This window comes from Pseudophryne corroboree, chromosome 9 (genome assembly GCF_028390025.1).
Source record: "Pseudophryne corroboree isolate aPseCor3 chromosome 9, aPseCor3.hap2, whole genome shotgun sequence".
NCBI lineage: Eukaryota > Metazoa > Chordata > Amphibia > Anura > Myobatrachidae > Pseudophryne > Pseudophryne corroboree.
The window spans coordinates 446,915,040-446,937,547 of NC_086452.1; the positions used below are offsets into that span (position 1 = coordinate 446,915,040).

General features: G+C 47.0%; 1 protein-coding gene across 1 annotated transcript in view; it reads left to right on the forward strand.

The window, feature by feature from the left end:
• Nucleotides 1–10,540, forward strand: part of LOC134958498 (disks large-associated protein 5-like) — a 143,943-nt gene extending 133,403 nt beyond the window's left edge. Inside the window, exons 15-17 of the mRNA XM_063941159.1 lie at nucleotides 9,318–9,378; nucleotides 9,464–9,680; nucleotides 10,177–10,540. Of these exons, the coding sequence (XP_063797229.1) occupies nucleotides 9,318–9,378; nucleotides 9,464–9,680; nucleotides 10,177–10,244 (346 nt within the window). The 3' untranslated portion in view covers nucleotides 10,245–10,540. The remainder of the gene's footprint in view (nucleotides 1–9,317; nucleotides 9,379–9,463; nucleotides 9,681–10,176) is intronic.
• The last annotated feature ends 11,968 nt before the right edge of the window (nucleotides 10,541–22,508 follow it).

Below are 22,508 nucleotides of genomic sequence, written 5' to 3' on the forward strand. Positions count from 1 at the left end.
TCCTTTTGACCTCCAGGGTAGGCAAAGAGTCAGGCGTACCAGATACAGGCTTGCACTTCCAAATCCACTAAGGCCAAACCTAAACGTGCCTGGCCTGCCCGTCAGCCTGCTTCCAAAACAGAGTTGAAGACAACTTCAGACGCCTGGGTATAGAAAGTCGTCCCTTACGGATACGACACATCCTTCAAGAAACGTTCCCCTCATCACTTTTTCCTGACAGACATTCCTTCGGATCAGGTAAAGGAAAAGACTCTTCGTTCAGTCACTCCTGGCTTTTATATGGAAACCCTTCGCTCTATTGTCCTGGCTTTGGGGCCAGGGGACTATATGGTATTCCTGGACATACAGGATGCTTACCTACATATACCTATTGCCGTGTCGCATCAGCTATACCTGCGGTTTGCTATTGGCAACCTCCATTATCAATTCCGGCCATTACCCTTTGGACGGACTATGGCACCGAATCTTCACCAAGGTAATGGTGGTGATGACGGACCTGCTCCGCCATCAGGGTTTCAGGATCCTAACGTATCTTGCTGATCCTGGCGAATTCCCCAGACGTTCTCCTCTGTCATCTGGATCTGACGGTCCAGTTTCTGCAAGCCCATGGGTGGCTCATCAACTGGAAGATATCATCCCTGGTCCCTGCTCAGAGCATGGTACACCTGGGGGCGTTGTTGGACACACACAACCAGCGGTTGTTCTTGTCTCAGGAAAAAGTCTTGAAACTTCAGGTCAGGATGCAATGCTTCATCTCTCGCCCGCGAGTGTCGATACAGTCGGCGATGCAAGTACTAGGCCTCATGGTGTCTGTTTTCAACATGGTAGAGTACGCTCCATTTAATTTCCGCCCTCTGCAGAAGCTGATTCTTGACAAGTGGGACGGCCTGCCTCACCAGATCAGGTCTCGCATGATCGCCTTGTCTCCTGAGGATTGTCGGTCACTGAGCTGGTGGCTACAGGACCAACAATTGTGCAGGGGTCGTCCCTCCTGGATCTCCAACTGGGTTCCTCTTGAAGATGGATGCCAGTCTGAGGGGTTTGGGCGCGGTGTTGGAGCAACACGCTCCTACAGGGTCGGTGGGCCAGAGAGGAGTCTCTCCTCCTGATAAACATTCTGAAATTGCGGGTAGAGTTCCATGCTCTGAAACTGGCCTAGCATCTGGTACAGAACAGGCCTGTTCATGTACAGTCAGACAACGCCACCACGGTAGTGTACATAAATCAAGGCGGCACTCGAAGCCGCATGGCAATGATGGAAGTGTCTGATTCTTCAATGGGCGGAACGCCATCTGCCAGCCATCTCGGCAGTGTTCATTCTGGGGGTCCTCAACTGGGAAGCGGACTTCCTCAGTAGTCAGGACATACACGCTGGAGAGTGGAGCCTTCATCCCGAAGGATTTCAACTCCTAGTGGACAAGTGGGGTCTACCAGATGTAGACCTGATGGCGTCTCGACACAATCACAAGGTTCCAGTCTTCGGAGCAAGAATAAGGGATACTCAAGCGGAGTTCGTGGACGCACTGGCAATTCCATGAAACTTTCGGCTGCCGTACGTGTTCCCTCTGGTGTCACTCCTGTTCAGAGTAGTGAGGAAGTTCAAGCAAGGAGGAATCCTACTTCTGATAGCTCAGGCGTGGCCCAGACGGCATTGGTTTTCAGACCTACAGGGTCTCCCGCTGGAGCGTCCTCTTCTGCTTCCACAACGACCAGACCTCTTCGTTCAGGGCCCTTGTGTCTAACAGGGTCTGGCCCAGCTGGCTTTGACGAAGTGGCTCTTGAAGCTTCCGTACTGAGGGCCAAAGGATTTTCTGAGGCAGTCATTCAAACTATGTTGAAGGCCCGTAAGCAGGCTTCTGCTCGGATTTACCATAGGGTCTTGAATTCTTACTTTGCTTGGTGCGCATCTAACAATCATGTCGTTTACAAGTTTAGTATGGCCTAATTTTTGGCCTTCCTACAACGGGGCTTGGACTTAGGCCTTCGTCTGACCTCCCTCAAGGTTCATATTTCTGCCTTGTCGGTATGGTTTCAGAGAAAAATTGCAACTCTGCCTGATGTTCATACATTCACTCGGGTGTTTTACGGATTCAACCTCCCTATGTCCCACCTGTGGCTCCTTGGGATTTGTCTGTGGTTCTGGAGGCCTTGCTAGAGTCTCCGTTTGAACCTCTTGAATCTGCGGGCCTTAAGTGGCTTTCTCTTAAGGTCTTGTTTCTGCTGGCTATTGCCTCTGCTAGACCGGTATCAGATTTGGGTGCATTGTCTTGTAGGTCCCCCTATCTGATTTTTCACCGTGACCGGGTGGTTCTTCGACCGCGCCCTGGTTATCTACCTAAGGTGGCGTCTTCTTTCCGCCTTAACCTGGAGATTGTGGTTCCGGCCTTTGTCTCTCCTGAATGGTTTTCCAAAGAGAGGTCTTTGGATGTGGTATGGGCTCTCCGTATCTATGTGAAGAGGACAGCCTTCGTTAGGAAGTCTGATTCTCTCTTTGTACGGTTTGGTTTTCACGTGGCTGGCCTGCTAACAAGCAGACCTTGGCAAGATGGGTTAGAATGGTGATTGCACATGCTTATGTACAGGCTGGACTTCAAGCTCCTGCACCCAACAAAGCCCATTCTACTCGGTCTGTTGGACCTTCTTGGGCGGCCTGCCATGATGCGACCCTTGAACAGTTGTGCAAGGCGGCTACGTGGTCCTCAGTGAACACGTTCATAAGGTTCTATGCCTTCGATACTTCCGCCTCCCAGGATGCTTCCTTTGGAAGCCTGGTTCTTGTGCCCGCTACAGTGCGTCCCCTCCCATGAGGAACTGCTTTAGGACATCCCCGATGTAATTCCCTGTGGAACCCCAGTGTACCCCGCTGCAGAAATGCAGATTCTTGGTAAGAACTTACCTTTGTTAAATCTTTCTGCAAGGTACACTGGGTTCCACAGGGCGCCCACCCTGACACACTTAGCTTCTTTGGGTTTGTATGGCATTAGCTGCTGATTCCTTCTCCTGTCGTGAGAATGTGGTGTATGTGGCTACTATCGGTTGTCGTCTTTTACCTGCTACTGCATTGGACTGGTTAACAAAACTGAGCTCCTGTGCACGGAGGTGGGGTTATAGAGGAGGCGGCGCTGAATATCTTTGGAACAGTCAAAGCTTTTAGCCTGTTGGCACCTCGGATCAAGATCCTACTCTACACCCCGATGTTATTCCCTGTGGAACCCACACAGAAAGATTTAACAAAGGTAAGTTCTTACCAGAAATCTCCTTTTCTCCTGGTCTGTAGTGGATACTGGGCGCCCTCCTCTGTGCTTCGTTCCTGCTTACCTGTGTAAGTATTTGGTTAGACCGCGTTGCGGTCCCATTATGTTGTTGGGATAGATGTGCTATCCTGGTTAGGTTGGTGCTGCTATTCTCTGTTCTGGTTGGCGCCCTCCTTTCGTTTTATGGTTGTGTTGGCTTGTTGCCTCACCGTTGTTTTATTGTTTCTTCTCATATTATGTCTGTATCCTAGGCGGAGTCTGGTAGGAGGGGCATAGAGGGGAGGAGCCAGAACATACTAAAAGTTTTAAAGTGCCAGGCTCCAGTGGACCCGATCTATACCCCATGGTACTAAAGTACAAGACCCCAGTATCCACTACGGACTAGGAGAAAAGGAATTACCGGTAGGAATTAAATTCCTTTCTCTGACGTGTTAGTGGATGCTGGGGACTCCGTAAGGACCATGGGGAATAGACGGCTCCGCAGGAGACTGGGCACACTAAAAGAAAAATTTGGTACTACCTGGTGTGCACTGGCTCCTCCCTCTATGCCCCTCCTCCAGACCTCAGTTAGATTTCTGTGCCCGGCCGAGCTGGATGCACACTAGGGGCTCTCCTGAGCTCCTAGAAAGAAAGTATATGTTAGGTTTTTTATTTTACAGTGAGACCTGCTGGCAACAGGCTCACTGCAACGAGGGACTAAGGGGAGAAGAAGCGAACCTACCTGCTTGCAGCTAGCTTGGGCTTCTTAGGCTACTGGACACCATTAGCTCCAGAGGGATCGACCGCAGGACCCGTCCTTGGTGTTCGTTCCCGGAGCCGCGCCGCCGCCCCCCTTACAGAGCCAGAAGCATGAAGATGGTCCGGAAAATCGGCGGCAGAAGACTTCAGTCTTCACCAAGGTAGCGCACAGCACTGCAGCTGTGCGCCATTGCTCCTCATACACACTTCACACTCCGGTCACTGAGGGTGCAGGGCGCTGGGGGGGGGGGCGCCCTGAGCAGCAATAAAAACACCTTGGCTGGCAAAATAATCACAATATATAGCCCCAGAGGCTATATATGTGATGATTACCCCTGCCAGAATCCATAAAAAAGCGGGAGAAAAGTCCGCGAAAAAGGGGCGGAGCTATCTCCCTCGGCACACTGGGCGCCATTTTCTCTTCACAGTGCAGCTGGAAGACAGCTCCCCAAGCTCTCCCCTGTAGTTTTCAGGCTCAAAGGGTTAAAAAGAGAGGGGGGGCACTAAATTTAGGCGCAATATTGTTTATACAAGCAGCTATTGGGGAAAATTCACTCAGTGATGGTGTTAATCCCTACATTATATAGCGCTCTGGTGTGTGCTGGCATACTCTCTCTCTGTCTCCCCAAAGGGCTGTGTGGGGTCCTGTCCTCAGTCAGAGCATTCCCTGTGTGTGTGCGGTGTGTCGGTACGGCTGTGTCGACATGTTTGAGGAGACTTATGTGGAGGCGGAGCAGATGCCGATAAATGTGATGTCGCCCCCTGTGGGGCCGACACCAGAGTGGATGGATAGGTGGAAGGTATTAACCGACAGTGTCAACTCCTTACATAAAAGGCTGGATGACGTAACAGCTGTGGGACAGCCGGCTTCTCAGCCCGCGCCTGCCCAGGCGTCTCAAAGGCCATCAGGGGCTCAAAAAACGCCCGTTACCTCAGATGGCAGACACAGATGTCGACACGGAGTCTGACTCCAGTGTCGACGAGGTTGAGACATATACACAATCCACTAGGAACATCCATTGCATGATCTCGGCAATAAAAATTGTGTTACACATTTCTGACATTAACCCAAGTACCACATAAAAGGGGTTTTATGTTGGGGGAACAAAACACCGGCTGCTTTTTCTCCCCAATCAGATGAGTGAATGAAGTGTGTGAAGAAACGTGGGTTCCCCCGATAAAAAAATTACTGCTGGCGTACCCTTTCCCGCCAGAGGATAGGTTACGTTGGGAGATATCCCCTAGGGTGGATAAGGCGCTCACACGTTTGTCATAAAAGGTGGCACTGCCGTCTTAGGATACGGCCACTTTGAAGGAGCCTGCTGATAAAAAGCAGGAATCTATCCTGAAGTCTGTATATACACACTCAGGTATTATACTGAGACCTGCAATTGCCTCAGCATGAATAGTGCTGCTGCAGCAGGGTCTGATACCCTGTCAGATAATATTAATACCCTAGACAGGGAGAATATGGTGCTAACATAGAGCATATTAAAGACGTAGTCTTATATATGAGGGATGCACAGAGGGATATTTGCCGGCTGGCGTCCTGAATTAATGCAAGGTCCATTCTGCCAGGAGGGTATTAGAGACCCGGCAGTGGACAGGTGATGCTGACTTTAAAAGGCACATGGAGATTCTGCCTTATAAGGGTGAGGAATTGTTTGGGGATGGTCTCTGGGACCTTCTATCCACAGCAACAGCTGGGAAGAAATATTTCTACCTCAGGTTTCCTCACACCCTAAGGAAGCACTGTATTATCGGGTACAGTCCTTTCGGCTTCAGAAAAGCAAGGGGGCCAAAGGCGCTTCTTTTCTGCACAAGGGAAGAAGGAAAAAGCTGCACAGACAGCCAGTTCCCAGGATCAAAAATCTTCTCCCGCTTCCTCTGAGTCCACAACATGACGCTGGGGCTCCACAGACAGGTGCGGTGGGGGCGCGTCTCGGGAACATCAGGGACCAGTGGGCTTGCCCACAGGTGAATCACTGGGTTCTGCAAGTAGTATCACAGGGATACAAGCTGGAGTTCGAGGCGACTCCCCCTCGCCGTTACCTCACATCAGCCTTGCCTGCTGCCCTCGGATATAGGGAGTTAGTACTGGCGGCAATTCACAAGCTGTACTTCCAGCAGGTGAAATCAAGGTACCCCTCCTTCAACAAGGCCGGGGTTACTATTCCAAAAATGTTGTGGTACCGAAACCAGACGATTCGGTGAGACCCATTCTAAAATTGAAATCCTTGAACACTTATATACGAAGGTTCAAGTTCAAAATGGAATCGCTCAGGGCGATTATTGCAAGCCTGGAGAATTTCAGGGTATCACTGGACATCAAGGATGCTTACCTGCATGTCCCTATTTACCCTCCTCACCAGGAGCACCTCAAAATTGTGGTACAGGATTGTCATTACCAATTCCATACGTTGCCGTGGGTCTGTCCCCGGCACCGAGGGTATTTACCAAGGTAATGGCCGAAAGAATTGTCCAGTACGTGGACAATCTCCTTATAAAGGCGAGGTCCAGGGAGCAGTTGTTTGTCAGAGTAGTACTATCTCGGGAAGTGCTACAACAGCACGGCTGGATTCTGAATATTCCAAAGTCGCAGCTGGTTCCTACGACGCATCTACTGTTCCTGGGGATGGTTCTGGACCCAGAACAGAAAAAAAGTGTTTCTCCCGCTGGAGAAAGCCAAGGAGCTGTCATCTCTAGTCAGAGGCCTCCTGAAACCAAAACAGGTGTCGGTGCATTACTGCACGCGAGTCCTGGGAAAATTGGTAGCTTCCTACGAAGCAATTCCATTCGGCAGGTTCCATGCAAGAACTTTTCAGTGGGACCTCTTGGACGGGATCGCATCTTCAGATGCATCGGCTGATAACCCTGTCTCCAAGGACCAGTGTGTCTCTGCTGTGGTGGCTGCAGAGTGCTCATCTTCTAGAGGGCCGCAGATTCGGCATACAGGACTGGGTCCTGGTGACCACGGATGCCAGCCTTCGAGGCTGGGGGGCAGTCACACAGGGAAGAAATTTCCAAGGACTTTGGTCAAGTCAGGAGTCGTCCCTACACATAAATATTCTGGAACTGAGGGCCATTTACAATGCCCTAAGTCAGACAAGACCCCTGCTTCAAAACCAGCCGGTACTGATCCAATCAGACAACATCACGGCAGTCGCCCATGTAAACTGACAGGGCGGCACAAGAAGCAGGATGGCGTGGCAGAAGCCACAAGGATTCTCCGATGGGCGGAAAATCACGTCTTAGCACTGTCAGCAGTGTTCATTCCGGGAGTGGACAACTGGGAAGCAGGCTTCCTCAGCAGACACGACCTACACCCGGGAGAGTGGGGACTTCATCCAGAAGTCTTCAAACTGTTGGTAAACCGTTGGGAAAGGCCACAGGTGGACATGATGGCGTCCCGCCTCAACAAAAAGCTAAAGAGATATTGCGCCAGGTCAAGGGACCCTCAGGCGATAGCTGTGGACGCTCTAGTGACACCGTGGGTGTACCAGTCGGTTTATGTGTTCCCTTCTCTGCCTCTCATACCAAAGGTACTGAGAATAATAAGAAGGCGAGGAGTAAGAACGATACTCGTGGTTCCGGATTGGCCAAGAAGAGCTTGGTACCCAGAGCTTCAAGAAATGATATCAGAGGACCCATGGCCTCTACCGCTCAGACAGGATCTGCTACAGCAGGGGCCCTGTCTGTTCCAAGACTTCCCGCGGCTGCGTTTGACGGCATGGCGGTTGAATTCTGGATCCTAAAGGAAAAGGGCATTCCGGAGGAAGTCATTCCTACGCTGATAAAAGCCAGGAAAGAAGTAACCGCAAACCATTATCACCGCATTTGGCGAAAATATGTTGCGTGGTGTGAGGCCAGGAAGGCCCCTACAGAGGAATTTCAGCTGGGTCGTTTTCTGCACTTCCTACAGTCAGGAGTGACTATGGGCCTAAAATTGGGTTCCATTAAGGTCCAGATTTCGGCTCTGTCGATTTTCTTCCAGAAAGAACTGGCTTCACTGCCTGAAGTTCAGACTTTTGTAAAGGGAGTGCTTCATATTCACCCCCCTTTTGTGCCTCCTGTGGCACCTTGGGATCTCAATGTGGTGTTGAGTTTCCTAAAATCACATTGGTTTGAACCACTTAAAACTGTGGATCTTAAATATCTCACGTGGAAAGTGGTCATGTTTTTGGCCTTGGCTTCGGCCAGGCGTGTGTCAGAATTGGCGGCTTTGTCATGTAAAAGCCCTTATCTGATTTTCCATATGGATAGGGCAGAATTGAGGACTCGTCCCCAGTTTCTCCCTAAGGTGGTATCGGCTTTTCACTTGAACCAACCTATTGTAGTGCCTGCGGCTACTAAGGACTTGGAGGATTCCAAGTTACTGGACGTAGTCAGGGCCTTGAAAATTTATGTTTCCAGGACGGCTGGAGTCAGGAAAACTGACTCGCTTTTTATCCTGTATGCACCCAACAAAATAGGTGCTCCTGCTTCTAAGCAGACTATTGCTCGCTGGATTTGTAGCGCAATTCAGCTGGCGCATTCTGCGGCTGGATTGCCGCATCCTAAATCAGTGAAAGCCCATTCCACGAGGAAGGTGGGCTCATCTTGGGCGGCTGCCCGAGGGGTCTCGGCTTTACAACTTTGCCGAGCTGCTACTTGGTCAGGGGCAAACACGTTTGCTAAATTCTACAAATTTGATACCCTGGCTGTGGAGGACCTTGAGTTCTCTCATTCGGTGCTGCAGAGTCATCCGCACTCTCCCGCCCGTTTGGGTGCTTTTGGTATAATCCCCATGGTCCTTACGGAGTCCCCAGCATCCACTAGGACGTCAGAGAAAAGAAGATTTTACTCACCGGTAAATCTATTTCTCGTAGTCCGTAGTGGATGCTGGGCGCCCATCCCAAGTGCGGATTGTCTGCAATACTTCTATATAGTTATTGCCTAACTAAAGGGTTATTGTTGAGCCATCTGTTGAGAGGCTCAGTTGTATTTCATACTGTTAACTGGGTTAAATATCACGAGTTATACGGTGTGATTGGTGTGGCTGGTATGAGTCTTACCCGGGATTCAAAATCCTTCCTTGTGTCAGCTCTTCCGGGCACAGTATCCTAACTGAGGTCTGGAGGAGGGGCATAGAGGGAGGAGCCAGTGCACACCAGGTAGTACCAAATTTTTCTTTTAGTGTGCCCAGTCTCCTGCGGAGCCGTCTATTCCCCATGGTCCTTACGGAGTCCCCAGCATCCATTACGGACTACGAGAAATAGATTTACCGGTGAGTAAAATCTTATTTTTTCTTTTTTTCTTTTTTTTTTTTTTTTTTTTTTCCTTTAGTTTGCAGAACCAGGAAACAAACACTATGTATATTACGCCTGACCCTACAGCGTCTGACGCTGTGAGTAGCCATTTAGTTGTAACAATGTCACAGCACTGAAGTAATTTGATCACTGCGTAATTATGCCCTCTGTTCTCCTGTATAGGTGCCGCAAGTAGTTGATATGACCAAGTATTTGGTTCCAGTTGGAACCAATGAAGTGCGATCTCACGGGGTCAGTTTACAAGAGTGGGGCCTGCAGGAAGACCACACTAGTGCAAGTCCTTTAGCGGATGATGTTTTCACGGGCAGCTCAGAAAAAGCTGTACCTAGTACAAGGAGTGCCGGCTTAGTAGGCAGTCCTAAACCGGGCCCAGATGAAGGTATATACTGTGTTTCTGTAGGTGGTCTCCTACTAATTCGTTGGCATAAAAGGTGTGATGCAGTCAAGTGACCAGTGCTCGGGATCCCGGCAGTAACCTTGCTAGCGTTGGGATCCCGAGCGATCAAAATTCCGGCAGTGAGAATACCGACCCACAGGCTCTCTTCCCACTCGTGGGTGTCCTCGACACCAATAGAGTAGAAATAGAGCCTGCAGCGAGCCACCATGCCCGCAAGGGGCTTCATTGCGATCGCCCCCACCATTCTGCTTCCGAGGTCTGTATGCTGGCCTCTGGAATCCCAAACGCCGGTCTCCCAGGCCCAACCCATAAAGAACTACTATGGCATGCTGTACACTTATGTCAGACCTCAGATCTTAGTTGTACATTGCTTCTGCACCGGTTGTACCCGTTTAGAGGGCGAGTAGCACATATACTGTAACCCACATCCAGTATCTGATGTACTTGTTAATATACATGTTTTTTTTATTTGTTTTAGCGGTGGGAACTACGAACAGTCCTCTTTCCTTCCTTGGAAGCTGCACACCAACTACGGTAGAGAAATGATTTTTAAATAAAAAATAAAAAAGTCTGCTTCAGAAGAGAAGGATTCAGATGTACAGCCATTGAGCATAGTGTGGGGCTGTCGGGTCTCAAAGTATTCTGTATTAACTGTGCATTATTCAGACTCGTTTCCAATGTGGACGTGCAAGAATCTCACATCTTAGCTGAGAGAGAACCGTCCTGAATGTAACCGCTGATACACAGTGCGTCAAAGGCCCAGGTCACGGAGACTGTCTTGAAAGCAATTTATTTTTCTATAAGCTATTTTCTATAAAAATAAATAAAAATCGTCCAATGTTCCCACTGCTGGGTGTGAGACTTTCAGCTGTAATAAATTATATAACGAACATATATGAATGTGGGGATGGGGGCGAATGGATGGAAAATGCAGCCTACGTGGGGGAAAACAGTACCCCCAGGCCTAGTTCAGGACCTTGATAAAGCTTTTGTATTTATCGTATATAAAACACTTTAAGAGGTCTAAGAACACTGTACGCTATCTACGTAAGAAGTACCGTAAGGGTACGCAAGTTGTGTAGCGATCGCTCAACCGTAGTCGAGACGCTCAAGCGTCACGTTCGCTTACGGCCCAGTGATCACAGGCAGGCACGCTATTGGCTGCTGACTAACGTAATGATTCGCTATAGCGTAGCGTACGCTCTGGACCACGAGGAGATCACCAGCGGTGCAGACGCTTACAACGTTAAAACCTTTATATCTATACCTTTAACAACAAAATATACAGTATACCTTAGTGTAGAGACAGAGTGTAAGTGCAACCTGGTGTAACCTGATTAACTACAAAGCTGCTTGAGCGTCACCGACGTTCAGAGAATACTTAACCCTATAAAGAATACACAGATACCTGGGCTTAGGGTCCAAAACCTATTATATGTATTATAACTATTATACTTGCAAAAGGAATCACCGTACAAATGATACACTACAATATAACATAAACCAACTAACCAGATAACTACACAGGAAATACAATACAATACAATTTAAAGGAAAATACGAGAGAGAGAGAGAGAGAGATGGCTCACAGTAAGACAATATGATTACGGAGAAAACTTACGCACAAGGGGAACGATCGCATGCGCCTCGATATCCAGCTCCCGATTATCAGCAATGAGAACTGTTGAAGAGAGTGTATCTGGATATGGTCGGCCTGCCTATTTATGCCCCACACACAATACAATTCAATGGTCCCTACAATCTCATTGTTCATTGGACACAGGAATTCGGCTTCGCATTATAACAAAAGGTCATAGGTTGATTCATACAGGTGGGCTGTGACTGTTTCCAACTGTTCAGGTGGGTGGGATACTGGGTTTCCCGCCGCATGACTAAGTAAGAACAAATAGTAAATGAACATAAACTTCTTATGTCCATAACTATTCGCACGAGCGATTAATCCGCTCCAAACCAACACCGGAATATTGCTATTTAAATACTCTTCCGATGGGTACCAAACACTACTGTATGACCCCTGTTAGACCCTTCGTACAATACAAAGAGGGATCTCTCTGTTCAGGAACATGCTATGTTAACTAAACTTTCAGTATCTATCAAAGGGACCATGATCTACAAAATACATTATTAGTGAAAATATGTAACGAATGAGTCGCACGCTACGATTACATAAACTCTACCGTAAATACGCATACCGTGCGCCTGCGGGTGCCCGCGACTGTGAGTATGTGCACGTACGGGAGAGCGTACGCATGCGCAGCGCGGACCAGTATGAGGTGCAAATATGGCAGTGTGTGTAGAGAGATTTTTCTGACTTTGACAGTCCACCCTTTGGCAGTCAATAATAACTGCCACCTTCTAAAACATTTCAAAAGGAGAAAAATATATGTCAGGGGTTAATTCATTTCCATGGTTGGGTAAGGGAGGAGAGAGAAGGTAGGAAAAGGGTATGACCTAGTGAGATAGCAGAAGCATGTGTGTATGAATCCGTGCTTGGGGGTCATGTATCATCGTGCCGTACGTGTTTTAAATCAAGCTTCGAGGTATTGCGAAGTATACATGTGAATTCCTTCTTATCCCGTGGTACGGGTCTGTGGATGGGCTGTCAAACTTTACCGAGCTCTTTTTGGCTTTGGTTGTAACAAAATGGGGGAGCACATTTTAGTTGATGATACATGAATGGGGGAGATATGTGATTGCTGATATCTGTGCCTGTATTCCCTATCGACTATGTGTGTCATTACCTGAGGGTTGTAGAAATGAAGAAAAGACATAATTACGGTAAATGCGGTGGTATTCTATGTCAGGTTAATGTACATCTGTCGGTTGAAGTTTTGTTCGGTATCAGTTGAAAGTCGTCTTCTTTGCGCTGTGTTGCCCATTAGGTGTGAGCAAAAAGCTTTGTCAATGCCATTAGATTTACAAAAAATGTTGGGCTAGCGTAAGTTTAAGAATTCTAGGGAAACTGGGGATCCATGGCAAAGTTCATCAAATGTCCGTATCTCAAGTGGTCAAAACTTCTTCTTTGGTCTATCCGTTGTCTGTATAGCGTCTCGTCAACTTCCTCGTCCAAGGGGGTCTTTTTATCTTGGGGAAAAGCAGAAAAACAGGTGAAAGAAACGGACCGTATAATCGCATTTTCATCACATCATTGTTTCTACATTTGGGTCATAAATCAAGTCCAGGTTAATTACAGTTTCCTCACTCCTTAAACTCATTACCTCAGGTAGTACTTTTCCAATATAACACAATCCTTCAGAGTTTGGGGCAAGCCACTTTATACGCCTTTCTCCCGCATATGAAATATGCATCATCGGGGAGAACATATGGGACGGAGTATGTCATTACCATGTTACACATTTTCCATGTGAACTCTCCTAACCCTAATTCTTCCATCTGCTTAGTACACGTATCAGGTTGTACGATATGTGCACAGTATCCTGGTGATACTTCTCCAACTCTCGTAATCCTATTTCCTAAGGTGTACCTATACCGGAAAGATTTTCCTCTACTGGCTATGTGGCGTACAAGCTCTGTATCTGTAGGCATTCTATCTGCTCTATGCGAAAAGGTCATGGTGTGGTTACTCCATGACACTTCCCAATTTCCCGGTTTTCGGGGATTGGAGATGTTGAAACATAATAGGGACCTATCCACATGGTATTGGTGGAGCTTCAAACTAGGAGGGCTGGAGATATTAAACCTCCGGTCCACCGGTCTCCCATCATTTAACTCAAGTACCTCCTCTATCGTTAAAGGAAATGGTACTAGCCCTGATTTGCTATGACCCTGAGGTACTTGAGAGCATACCCAACAATCTGTTTTGTTTAACACATTACCCACTAAGGAGTGATAGTCACTCAATGGATGCCGGTCCATATGGATATTAAAACTGGATTGGCATTTCTTAATACACCCATCCTCAACTACATTGTCACAGAGCCTACAGATACAGTTCTCTTTTCAGCTAACAATCCTTCAAAATGTTTACAAATAACAAGGTTGTTAGATCGTGTCCGGTACTCGCCTTTGCTTGGTGATTGGGTTGCTATTGGAAATTTACACCTCCGTCTCAGTCATCAGAACCTTTCTGGATCCTTTCTCGACCTCACTGGTACTCTCACCGAAACAGACTGCTCTGGTCAACATCAGGGTCAACATGAAAATCCATATCACAGTCTCTTGGGACAAGTCCATCTTACAGGAGGAGAAAAGAAGAAATTTGTAATGGGGGTATAAGAAAACAGTTTGTGGGGGAGAGAACTTGTTACGATAATAAGTTCTCTCGTCTTGTTGTTCTTCTTGTTCTGCTGTCCTCTCAAAAGGTGCTGTCTCTTCAGTCTTCCAAATGAACATTCTGGTGATGCAATATTCCTTCCTAACCAGCGATCTTTCTGTAAGGAGCAAAAATCTGGCATTACCATTGGTCCAACTGAGGGGTGACATACCATCTTTAAACCATGAAAACATGAGTGAGAAGAGAGAGAAAACAAAAAAAAAACAAAAGAGATAGAGAACAATTCATGTGCATATATACATATTACATAACTCAACAATAAACACCAATAGGAAAAGAGAAATTAAACATTTTTTTTCTTCAAACATTTTAAAACATGGTCAGCATTAAGAAAACATTGTCAGATTTATCAGGCTGTCATATCTACGTGTCTAATGGTTTCCTTGAGCAGTCCCTCCCCACCAGCACCTCCATATTCCACTGTCTGTATCTGGCCAGAATACATTGTGGCGGATAGGTCATGCTGGGGTTTGGTAGACTTCTGCAAGGACCAAGCGGATATGCAATGTTTGAATTCTTACCAATAATCGTCAGAGATGGGGATAGAGAGAGAGAGAGAAAAACATTTTTCTTCACAAATACATTTACAACGTTTCACCTGGTCATTCCTGTGTCTTCAGTGAATGACCTCCCAATTTATTAACCGTTACCTCAGGCTTACCATCAGTCCTAATGATCACCTGTCCTGCCTATGTGATCCCTGATTATAATCGTGTGTGTTATAATTTTGCTCATTTCTTGGTCTAGGGGGTCTGACTTTATGTGGGTTATTACAGTTGCTGGCATAATGCCCTTCTCTTCTACAATGGTAACAAATCCTTGGCTTTCTCCATGTGCTAGGGGCCTGGGGTTCCGGTCGACTTGATGCATCCTCTAGTGCTTGGATGTTCAGTGTCATCAACCGCTCTCCCTGCGCTTCCCTGGTTCTTTGGATATTTCGGTCATGCTCGATAGCGGACTCTCTTAATGCAGCCACCGAGATGCCTCTCCAGTGAGGTATGGAGGTTTGTACCCTGATTTTTAGTGTGTCTTTTAAGCTGTCCATTAATACAGACACAGCTACCTCTCTGTGGTGTACGTTAGTGTCAATGTCATCTATACCCGTGTACCTAGCCATATCCTGCAGAGCCCGGTGAAAATACTCTGATGCGGATTCACCTTCTTTTTGTTTTATTGTAAAGATTTTATTCCATTTTACTACTGTGGGAAAATATTCTTTCAACTGTAGATTGATTCTTTTTACATTATCTTGGTTATACTCGTTTGTTAGTGGCACTTCCTCATCTAGCTTACAATCAGCGATAAATTTCAATGAATCAACATCGGGGGGTAAACATGCCCTCAAAACTGTCCTCCAATCTTTGTTATTTGGCTCTGCAGTATGTCCTAGCACTCTAATGTATCTTTGACAAGCAACTAAGTCTTTCCTGGGATCAGGAAATTCAGACAGAATTGTTCTTAATTCTGTTCGGGAAAAGGGGCAGTACATGGCGATGTTCCTGACAGGAGTGACTCCTGAAGAGTCAGTTTTCCCATTTGGTACTGCAATTACCCTGACAGGATTAAGTCCAGTAACGTCATTCTGAATTGATTTTACGATATAAGGTACATTTGTTTGTGCGTGATGTATAATACCATACGTACCTGTGGACACGACCTCACCTGACCCTCCATTAGGGGGTTTGTTTACAGTCTTTACCGATTGGGTCGCGTCCACCTGGATGTCTTGTGTGATGGCTGCTGGAAATGGTGCCGACATCGTTCTGGGCTCACTTTCTTGTTGGTGTTCCTGAGGAAAGTTTAACATGGGGTGCGACTTGCATGGGTTAATAGTTGTATATTCAACAGTATTACAATTATCTTTGTTACATTTATTACACTTATTCTTATCATCTATACTACAGTTGCTAAGAGCGTTTTTATTGTTCACCCTTGTGCTTTTCTCCGCAACCATAATCCCCTCCATTGCCATGTCTCTCCTCTCAAGATGAAAGTTAGGTAAGTAAGTTACATTTCTTTGCATTTCACCTTCCTGTTGCCATAACTGTAAACAATCATAATGCTTGGTTCGTCTCTTTGCTGATTTAATGAGACATATCCTTCTCCTTAAATTATGCAACACCTCTGAGTCAAAACTACCTATCCCGGGAAATGGTGCCTTATCCCCCGTAGTCATTCGTGTCCATTCATCACAAAAGGTCTCAGTGTGGGGACCATATTTCCCCCACATTACTAACCGAGCAGACCCTCGGGGTCTGCAAGCCTCTGGAGTCTGAATCCTGACCTCCGACCGTCTCTGTATTGTGCACTTGGCTGCCATTGTGGACCTTACACAGAAAAACTTCCTAAAATGCACCAAACACAGAAATTTACGTTGGAAATCCTTAAAGCTCTTCCACTGAACTTCTTCTGCTCCGGGTATCTCCGTTCCGCCTTCTAGCAGACACGTGTAGCCGTTGCAGGCCCTATCTCTAGAGATTTTCCTGAGAAAATTCCCTTCCTTTTTCTTTACACAAATCACGCTTGCATGTGCTCCCTACAACACGTATGAGGGCAAGATTTACGCATGGATATACGACCTCATATCACGTTGCGTTATTGGTCACACATGCAACCGTGCGGTCCAATCGTACCACTTATAGACACTTGTTGCCCATAAATGGTAGGATCATTGGAGTCTCTCTACTGTGCTCCAAAACAGCCAGAGCGTAATTTTATCACACTCTGTTGCACGTTTTCACTCAGATCGTGCTCATCATGTTCCACACAGATCACAAAGTTCACAAAGCGGGATTATCACACAGATCACAAAGTCCACAAAGCGGGATTCAATACACTCATACCGTTTTCAACCCACTATCATTCTTAAAGTTTTCTGATCAGAAAAATCATTTCCCGTAGTCTGATAGCTCTCCCCAGAGGTATTACAGTAAGTAAGGTATTTAAACTAAGTTTTGGAAAGCTGAAATCAATTTGTGCTATTTATCGCCTTGCGTTATTTATCGCGTTGCGCTATTTATTGCCTTGCGTTATTTATCGCGTTGCGCTATTTATCACCTTGTTAAAATCAACTTGTGGTTTGAGTTACGTGGGCGTACACAGACGCTCCGTTGCGTAATATACGCTGCGTGCGTCGGCCTTTGGATTGCGTACGCAAGTCTTTGTTAGAGACACGTGTACGCAAAGCAAAGATCCACCGTAACACAATTTATACTTTTATCAGTGTAGATGATCCTTGATCATCTACCACACACCACACTGACTTCGCCTTATTTCCCAGGCAAAAACTGTGTGTTTGTCTACACTTTAACTATATTACCTTTACTCAAACTATTGAAATAGCGGCAAATTTCTCTCAGCACTTTTATCAACTATAAAACTAGCAGACAGGAGAGTGATATACGAAAATACACAAATGAAAAGGAAATGCAGATATATATGTGTGCGTGCAAGACAGAAAAATAAACAGTTTTAAAAGACACTAGCGTTTTGCTCTTACCTCCGGTTCCCGGATTCCTTCAGCACCCTTTACCTAAGCGAAGCAGACGCTTATCCCGTCAGCACTACGAGGGATACAACCTCCCGCCCTTTGCTGATGGATAATGTCTGCTGATATTACCTAGTGCAGATATGTGAAGGACTGGACTGCCCCCAATTGATAAAGTGTTTTATATACGATAAATACAAAAGCTTTAAGAGGTCTAAGAACACTGTACGCTATCTACGTAAGAAGTACCGTAAGGGTACGCAAGTTGTGTAGCGATCGCTCAACCGTAGTCGAGACGCTCAAGCGTCACGTTCGCTTACGGCCCAGTGATCACAGGCAGGCACGCTATTGGCTGCCGACTAACGTAATGATTCGCTATAGCGTAGCGTACGCTCGGGACCACGAGGAGATCACCAGCGGTGCAGACGCTTACAACGTTAAAACCTTTATATCTATACCTTTAACAACAAAATATACAGTATACCTTAGTGTAGAGACAGAGTGTAAGTGCAACCTGGTGTAACCTGATTAACTACAAAGCTGCTTGAGCGTCACCGACGCTCAGAGAATACTTAACCCTATAAAGAATACACAGATACCTGGGCTTAGGGTCCAAAACCTATTATATGTATTATAACTATTATACTTGCAAAAGGAATCACAGTACAAATGATACACTACAATATAACATAAACCAACTAACCAGATAACTACACAGGAAATACAATACAATACAATTTAAAGGAAAATACGAGAGAGATAGATAGAGAGAGAGAGAGATAGAGAGAGAGAGATGGCTCACAGTAAGACAATATGATTACGGAGAAAACTTACGCACAAGGGGAACGATCGCATGCGCCTCGATATCCAGCTCCCGATTATCAGCAATGAGAACCGTTGAAGAGAGTGTATCTGGATATGGTCGGCCTGCCTATTTATGCCCCACACACAATACAATTCAATGGTCCCTACAATCTCATTGTTCATTGGACACAGGAATTCGGCTTCGCATTATAACAAAAGGTCATAGGTTGATTCATACAGGTGGGCTGTGACTGTTTCCAACTGTTCAGGTGGGTGGGATACTGGGTTTCCCGCCGCATGACTAAGTAAGAACAAATAATAGTAAATGGACATAAACTTCTTATGTCCATAACTATTCGCACGAGCGATTAATCCGCTCCAAACCAACACCGGAATATTGCTATTTAAATACTCTTCCGATGGGTACCAAACACTACTGTATGACCCCTGTTAGACCCTTCGTACAATACAAAGAGGGATCTCTCTGTTCAGGAACATGCTATGTTAACTAAACTTTCAGTATCTATCAAAGGGACCATGATCTACAAAATACATTATTAGTGAAAATATGTAACGAATGAGTCGCACGCTACGATTACATAAACTCTACCGTAAATACGCATACCGTGCGCCTGCGGGTGCCCGCGACTGAGTATGTGCACGTACGGGAGAGCGTACGCATGCGCAGCGCGGACCAGTATGAGGTGCAAATATGGCAGTGTGTGTAGAGATATTTTTCTGACTTTGACAACCTTAACACCTTGTACCATCAATTTACTGGGCTTACTATATTAGGCTTCATATCAATGTATATTGACTTATAGATTGTTATATGAAATGTTGACTAAGCCTGTATGCGTCCGCACATATATGCGCAGTGACAGATGTTGGGCAGCTGAGTTACAGCGACGATAGGGCAGATGTTTTAACCTGGAGAAGGGATAAAGAAGTGACAAGCGCAAGGTGATAACGCACCAGCCAATCATTACGGATTTGAAAAATGACAGAAGCTGATTGGCTGGTGCGTTATCACCTTGCATTTATCACTGCTTTATCCCTTCTCCAGGCTTGATACTTAAAATGTTGTCAAACACCATCTAATACTAAAGCACGAGGCAGACGCTAATGAACGAAGCATTTTATGGCATAATCCCAATTTCTCTAACGTCCTAGTGGATGCTGGGGACTCCGTAAGGACCATGGGGAATAGACGGGCGCCGCAGGAGACTGGGCACTCTAAGAAAGATCTAGTACTACTGGTGTGCACTGGCTCCTCCTTCTATGCCCCTCCTCCAGACCTCAGTTAGAATCTGTGCCCGGACAGAGCTGGGTGCTTTTAGTGAGCTCTCCTGAGCTTGCTATTAAGAAAGTACTTTAGTTAGGTTTTTTATTTTCAGAGAGCTTCTGCTGGCAACAGACTCTCTGCAACGTGGGACTGAGGGGAGAGAAGCAAACCTACTAACTGCAGCTAGGTTGCGCTTCTTAGGCTACTGGACACCATTAGCTCCAGAGGGTTCGAACACAGGATCTTAACCTTGGTCGTCCGTTCCCGGAGCCGCGCCGCCGTCCCCCTCGCAGAGCCAGAAGACTGAAGCCGGCGGGTGAAGCAAGAAGACGTCAAAATCGGCGGCAGAAGACTCCTTTCTTCATATGAGGTAGCGCACAGCACTGCAGCTGTGCGCCATTGCTCCCACACTAACCCACAAACTCCGGTCACTGTAGGGTGCAGGGCGCAGGGGTGGGCGCCCTGGGCAGCAATTGAGTACCTCCTGGCAAAAAGCAGCATATATACAGCTGGGCACTGTAATATGCATGAGCCCCCGCCATTATTTTTGCACAAAATCGTGGGACAGAAGCCCGCCGCTGAGGGGGCGGGGCTTCATCGTCAGCACTCACCAGCGCCATTTTCTCTCCACAGCTCCGCTGAGAGGAAGCTCCCCAGGCTCTCCCCTGCAGAAGCACGATAGAAGGGGGGGCACATAAATTTGGCGTAAAAACAATATTTCTCGAACGTCCTAAGTGGATGCTGGGGACTCCGTAAGGACCATGGGGAATAGCGGCTCCGCAGGAGACTGGGCACAAAAGTAAAGCTTTAGAACTACCTGGTGGGCACTGGCTCCTCCCCCTATGACCCTCCTCCAAGCCTCAGTTAGATTTTTGTGCCCGAACGAGAAGGGTGCACACTAGGTGGCTCTCCTGAGCTGCTTAGTGAAAAGTTTAGTTTTATTTTTTTTATTTTCAGTGAGACCTGCTGGCAACAGGCTCACTGCATCGAGGGACTAAGGGGAGAAGAAGCGAACTCACCTGCGTGCAGAGTGGATTGGGCTTCTTAGGCTACTGGACATTAGCTCCAGAGGGATGATCACAGGCCCAGCCATGGATGGGTCCCAGAGCCGCGCCGCCGGTCCCCTTACAGAGCCAGAAGACAGAAGAGGTCCGGAAAATCGGCGGCAGAAGACGTCCTGTCTTCAACAAGGTAGCGCACAGTACTGCAGCTGTGCGCCATTGCTCTCGGCACACTTCACACTCCGGTCACTGAGGGTGCTGGGCGCTGGGGGGGGGCACCCTGAGACGCAATAAAAACACCTTGGATGGCAAAAAATGCATCACATATAGCTCCTGGGCTATATGGATGAATTTAACCCCTGCCAGAATACATAGAAAAACGGGAGATAAGCTCCGCCCCCTTATCGGCGGCCTTATCTCCTCAGCACACTGGCGCCATTTTCCCTCACAGCTCCGTTGGAGGGAAGCTCCCTGGCTCTCCCCTGCAGTCACTACAGAAAGGGTTAAAAAAGAGAAGGGGGGCACTAATTACGCGCAGTATTAAAGATACAGCAGCTATAAGGGGAAAAACACTTATATAAGGTTATCCCTGTATGTGTGTGTGTGTGTGTGTGTGTGTGTGTGTGTGTGTGTGTGTGTGTATATATATATATATATATATAGCGCTCTGGTGTGTGCTGGCAAACTCTCCCTCTGTCTCCCCAAAGGGCTAGTGGGGTCCTGTCCTCTATCAGAGCATTCCCTGTGTGTGTGCTGTATGTCGGTATGTTTGTGTCGACATGTATGAGGAGAAAAATGATGTGGAGATGGAGCAGATTGCCTGTAATAGTGATGTCACCCCCTAGGGGGTCGACACCTGAGTGGATGAACTGTTGGAAGGAATTACGTAACAGTGTCAGCTCTGTATAAAAGACAGTGGTTGACATGAGACAGCCGGCTACTCAGCTTGTGCCTGTCCAGACGTCTCATAGGCCGTCAGGGGCTCTAAAGCGCCCGTTACCTCAGATGGCAGATATAGACGCCAACACGGATACTGACTCCAGTGTCGACGGTGAAGAGACAAATGTGACTTCCAGTAGGGCCACACGTTACATGATTGAGGCAATGAAAAATGTTTTACACATTTCTGATAATACGAGTACCACCAAAAAGGGGTATTATGTTCGGTGAGGAAAAACTACCTGTAGTTTTCCTGAATCTGAGAAATTAAATGAGGTGTGTGATGATGCGTGGTTTTCCCCCGATAACAACTGATAATTTCTAAAATGTTATTGGCATTATATCCTTTCCCGCCAGAGGTTAGGGTGCGTTGGGAAACACCCCCTAGGGTGGATAAAGCGCTCACACGCTTGTAAGGGCTCTACCCTCTCCTGAGATGGCCGCCCTTAAGGATCCTGCTGATAGAAAGCAGGAGGGCATCCTAAAAGGTATTTAAACACATACTGGTGTTATACTGCGACCAGCAATCGCCTCAGCCTGGATGTGCAGTGCTGGGTTGGCGTGGTCGGATTCCCTGACTGAAAATATTGATACCCTAGATAGGGACAGTATATTATTGCCTATAGAGCATTTAAAAGATGCATTTCTATATATGCGTGATGCACAGCGGAATATTTGCCGACTGGCATCAAGTCTAAGTGCGTTGTCCATTTCTACCAGTAGAGGGTTATGGACACGACAGTGGTCAGGTGATGCGGATTCCAAACGGCATTTGGAAGTATTGCCTTATTAAGGGGAGGAGTTATTTGGGGTCGGTCTTTCAGACCTGGTGGCCACGGCAACAGCTGGGAAATCCACGTTTGTACCCCAGGTCGCCTCTCAACATGAGAAGACGCCGTATTATCAGGCGCAGTCTTTTCGTGGGCAAGCGGGCAAAAGGTTCCTCATTTCTGCCCCGTGACAGAGGGAGAGGAAAAAG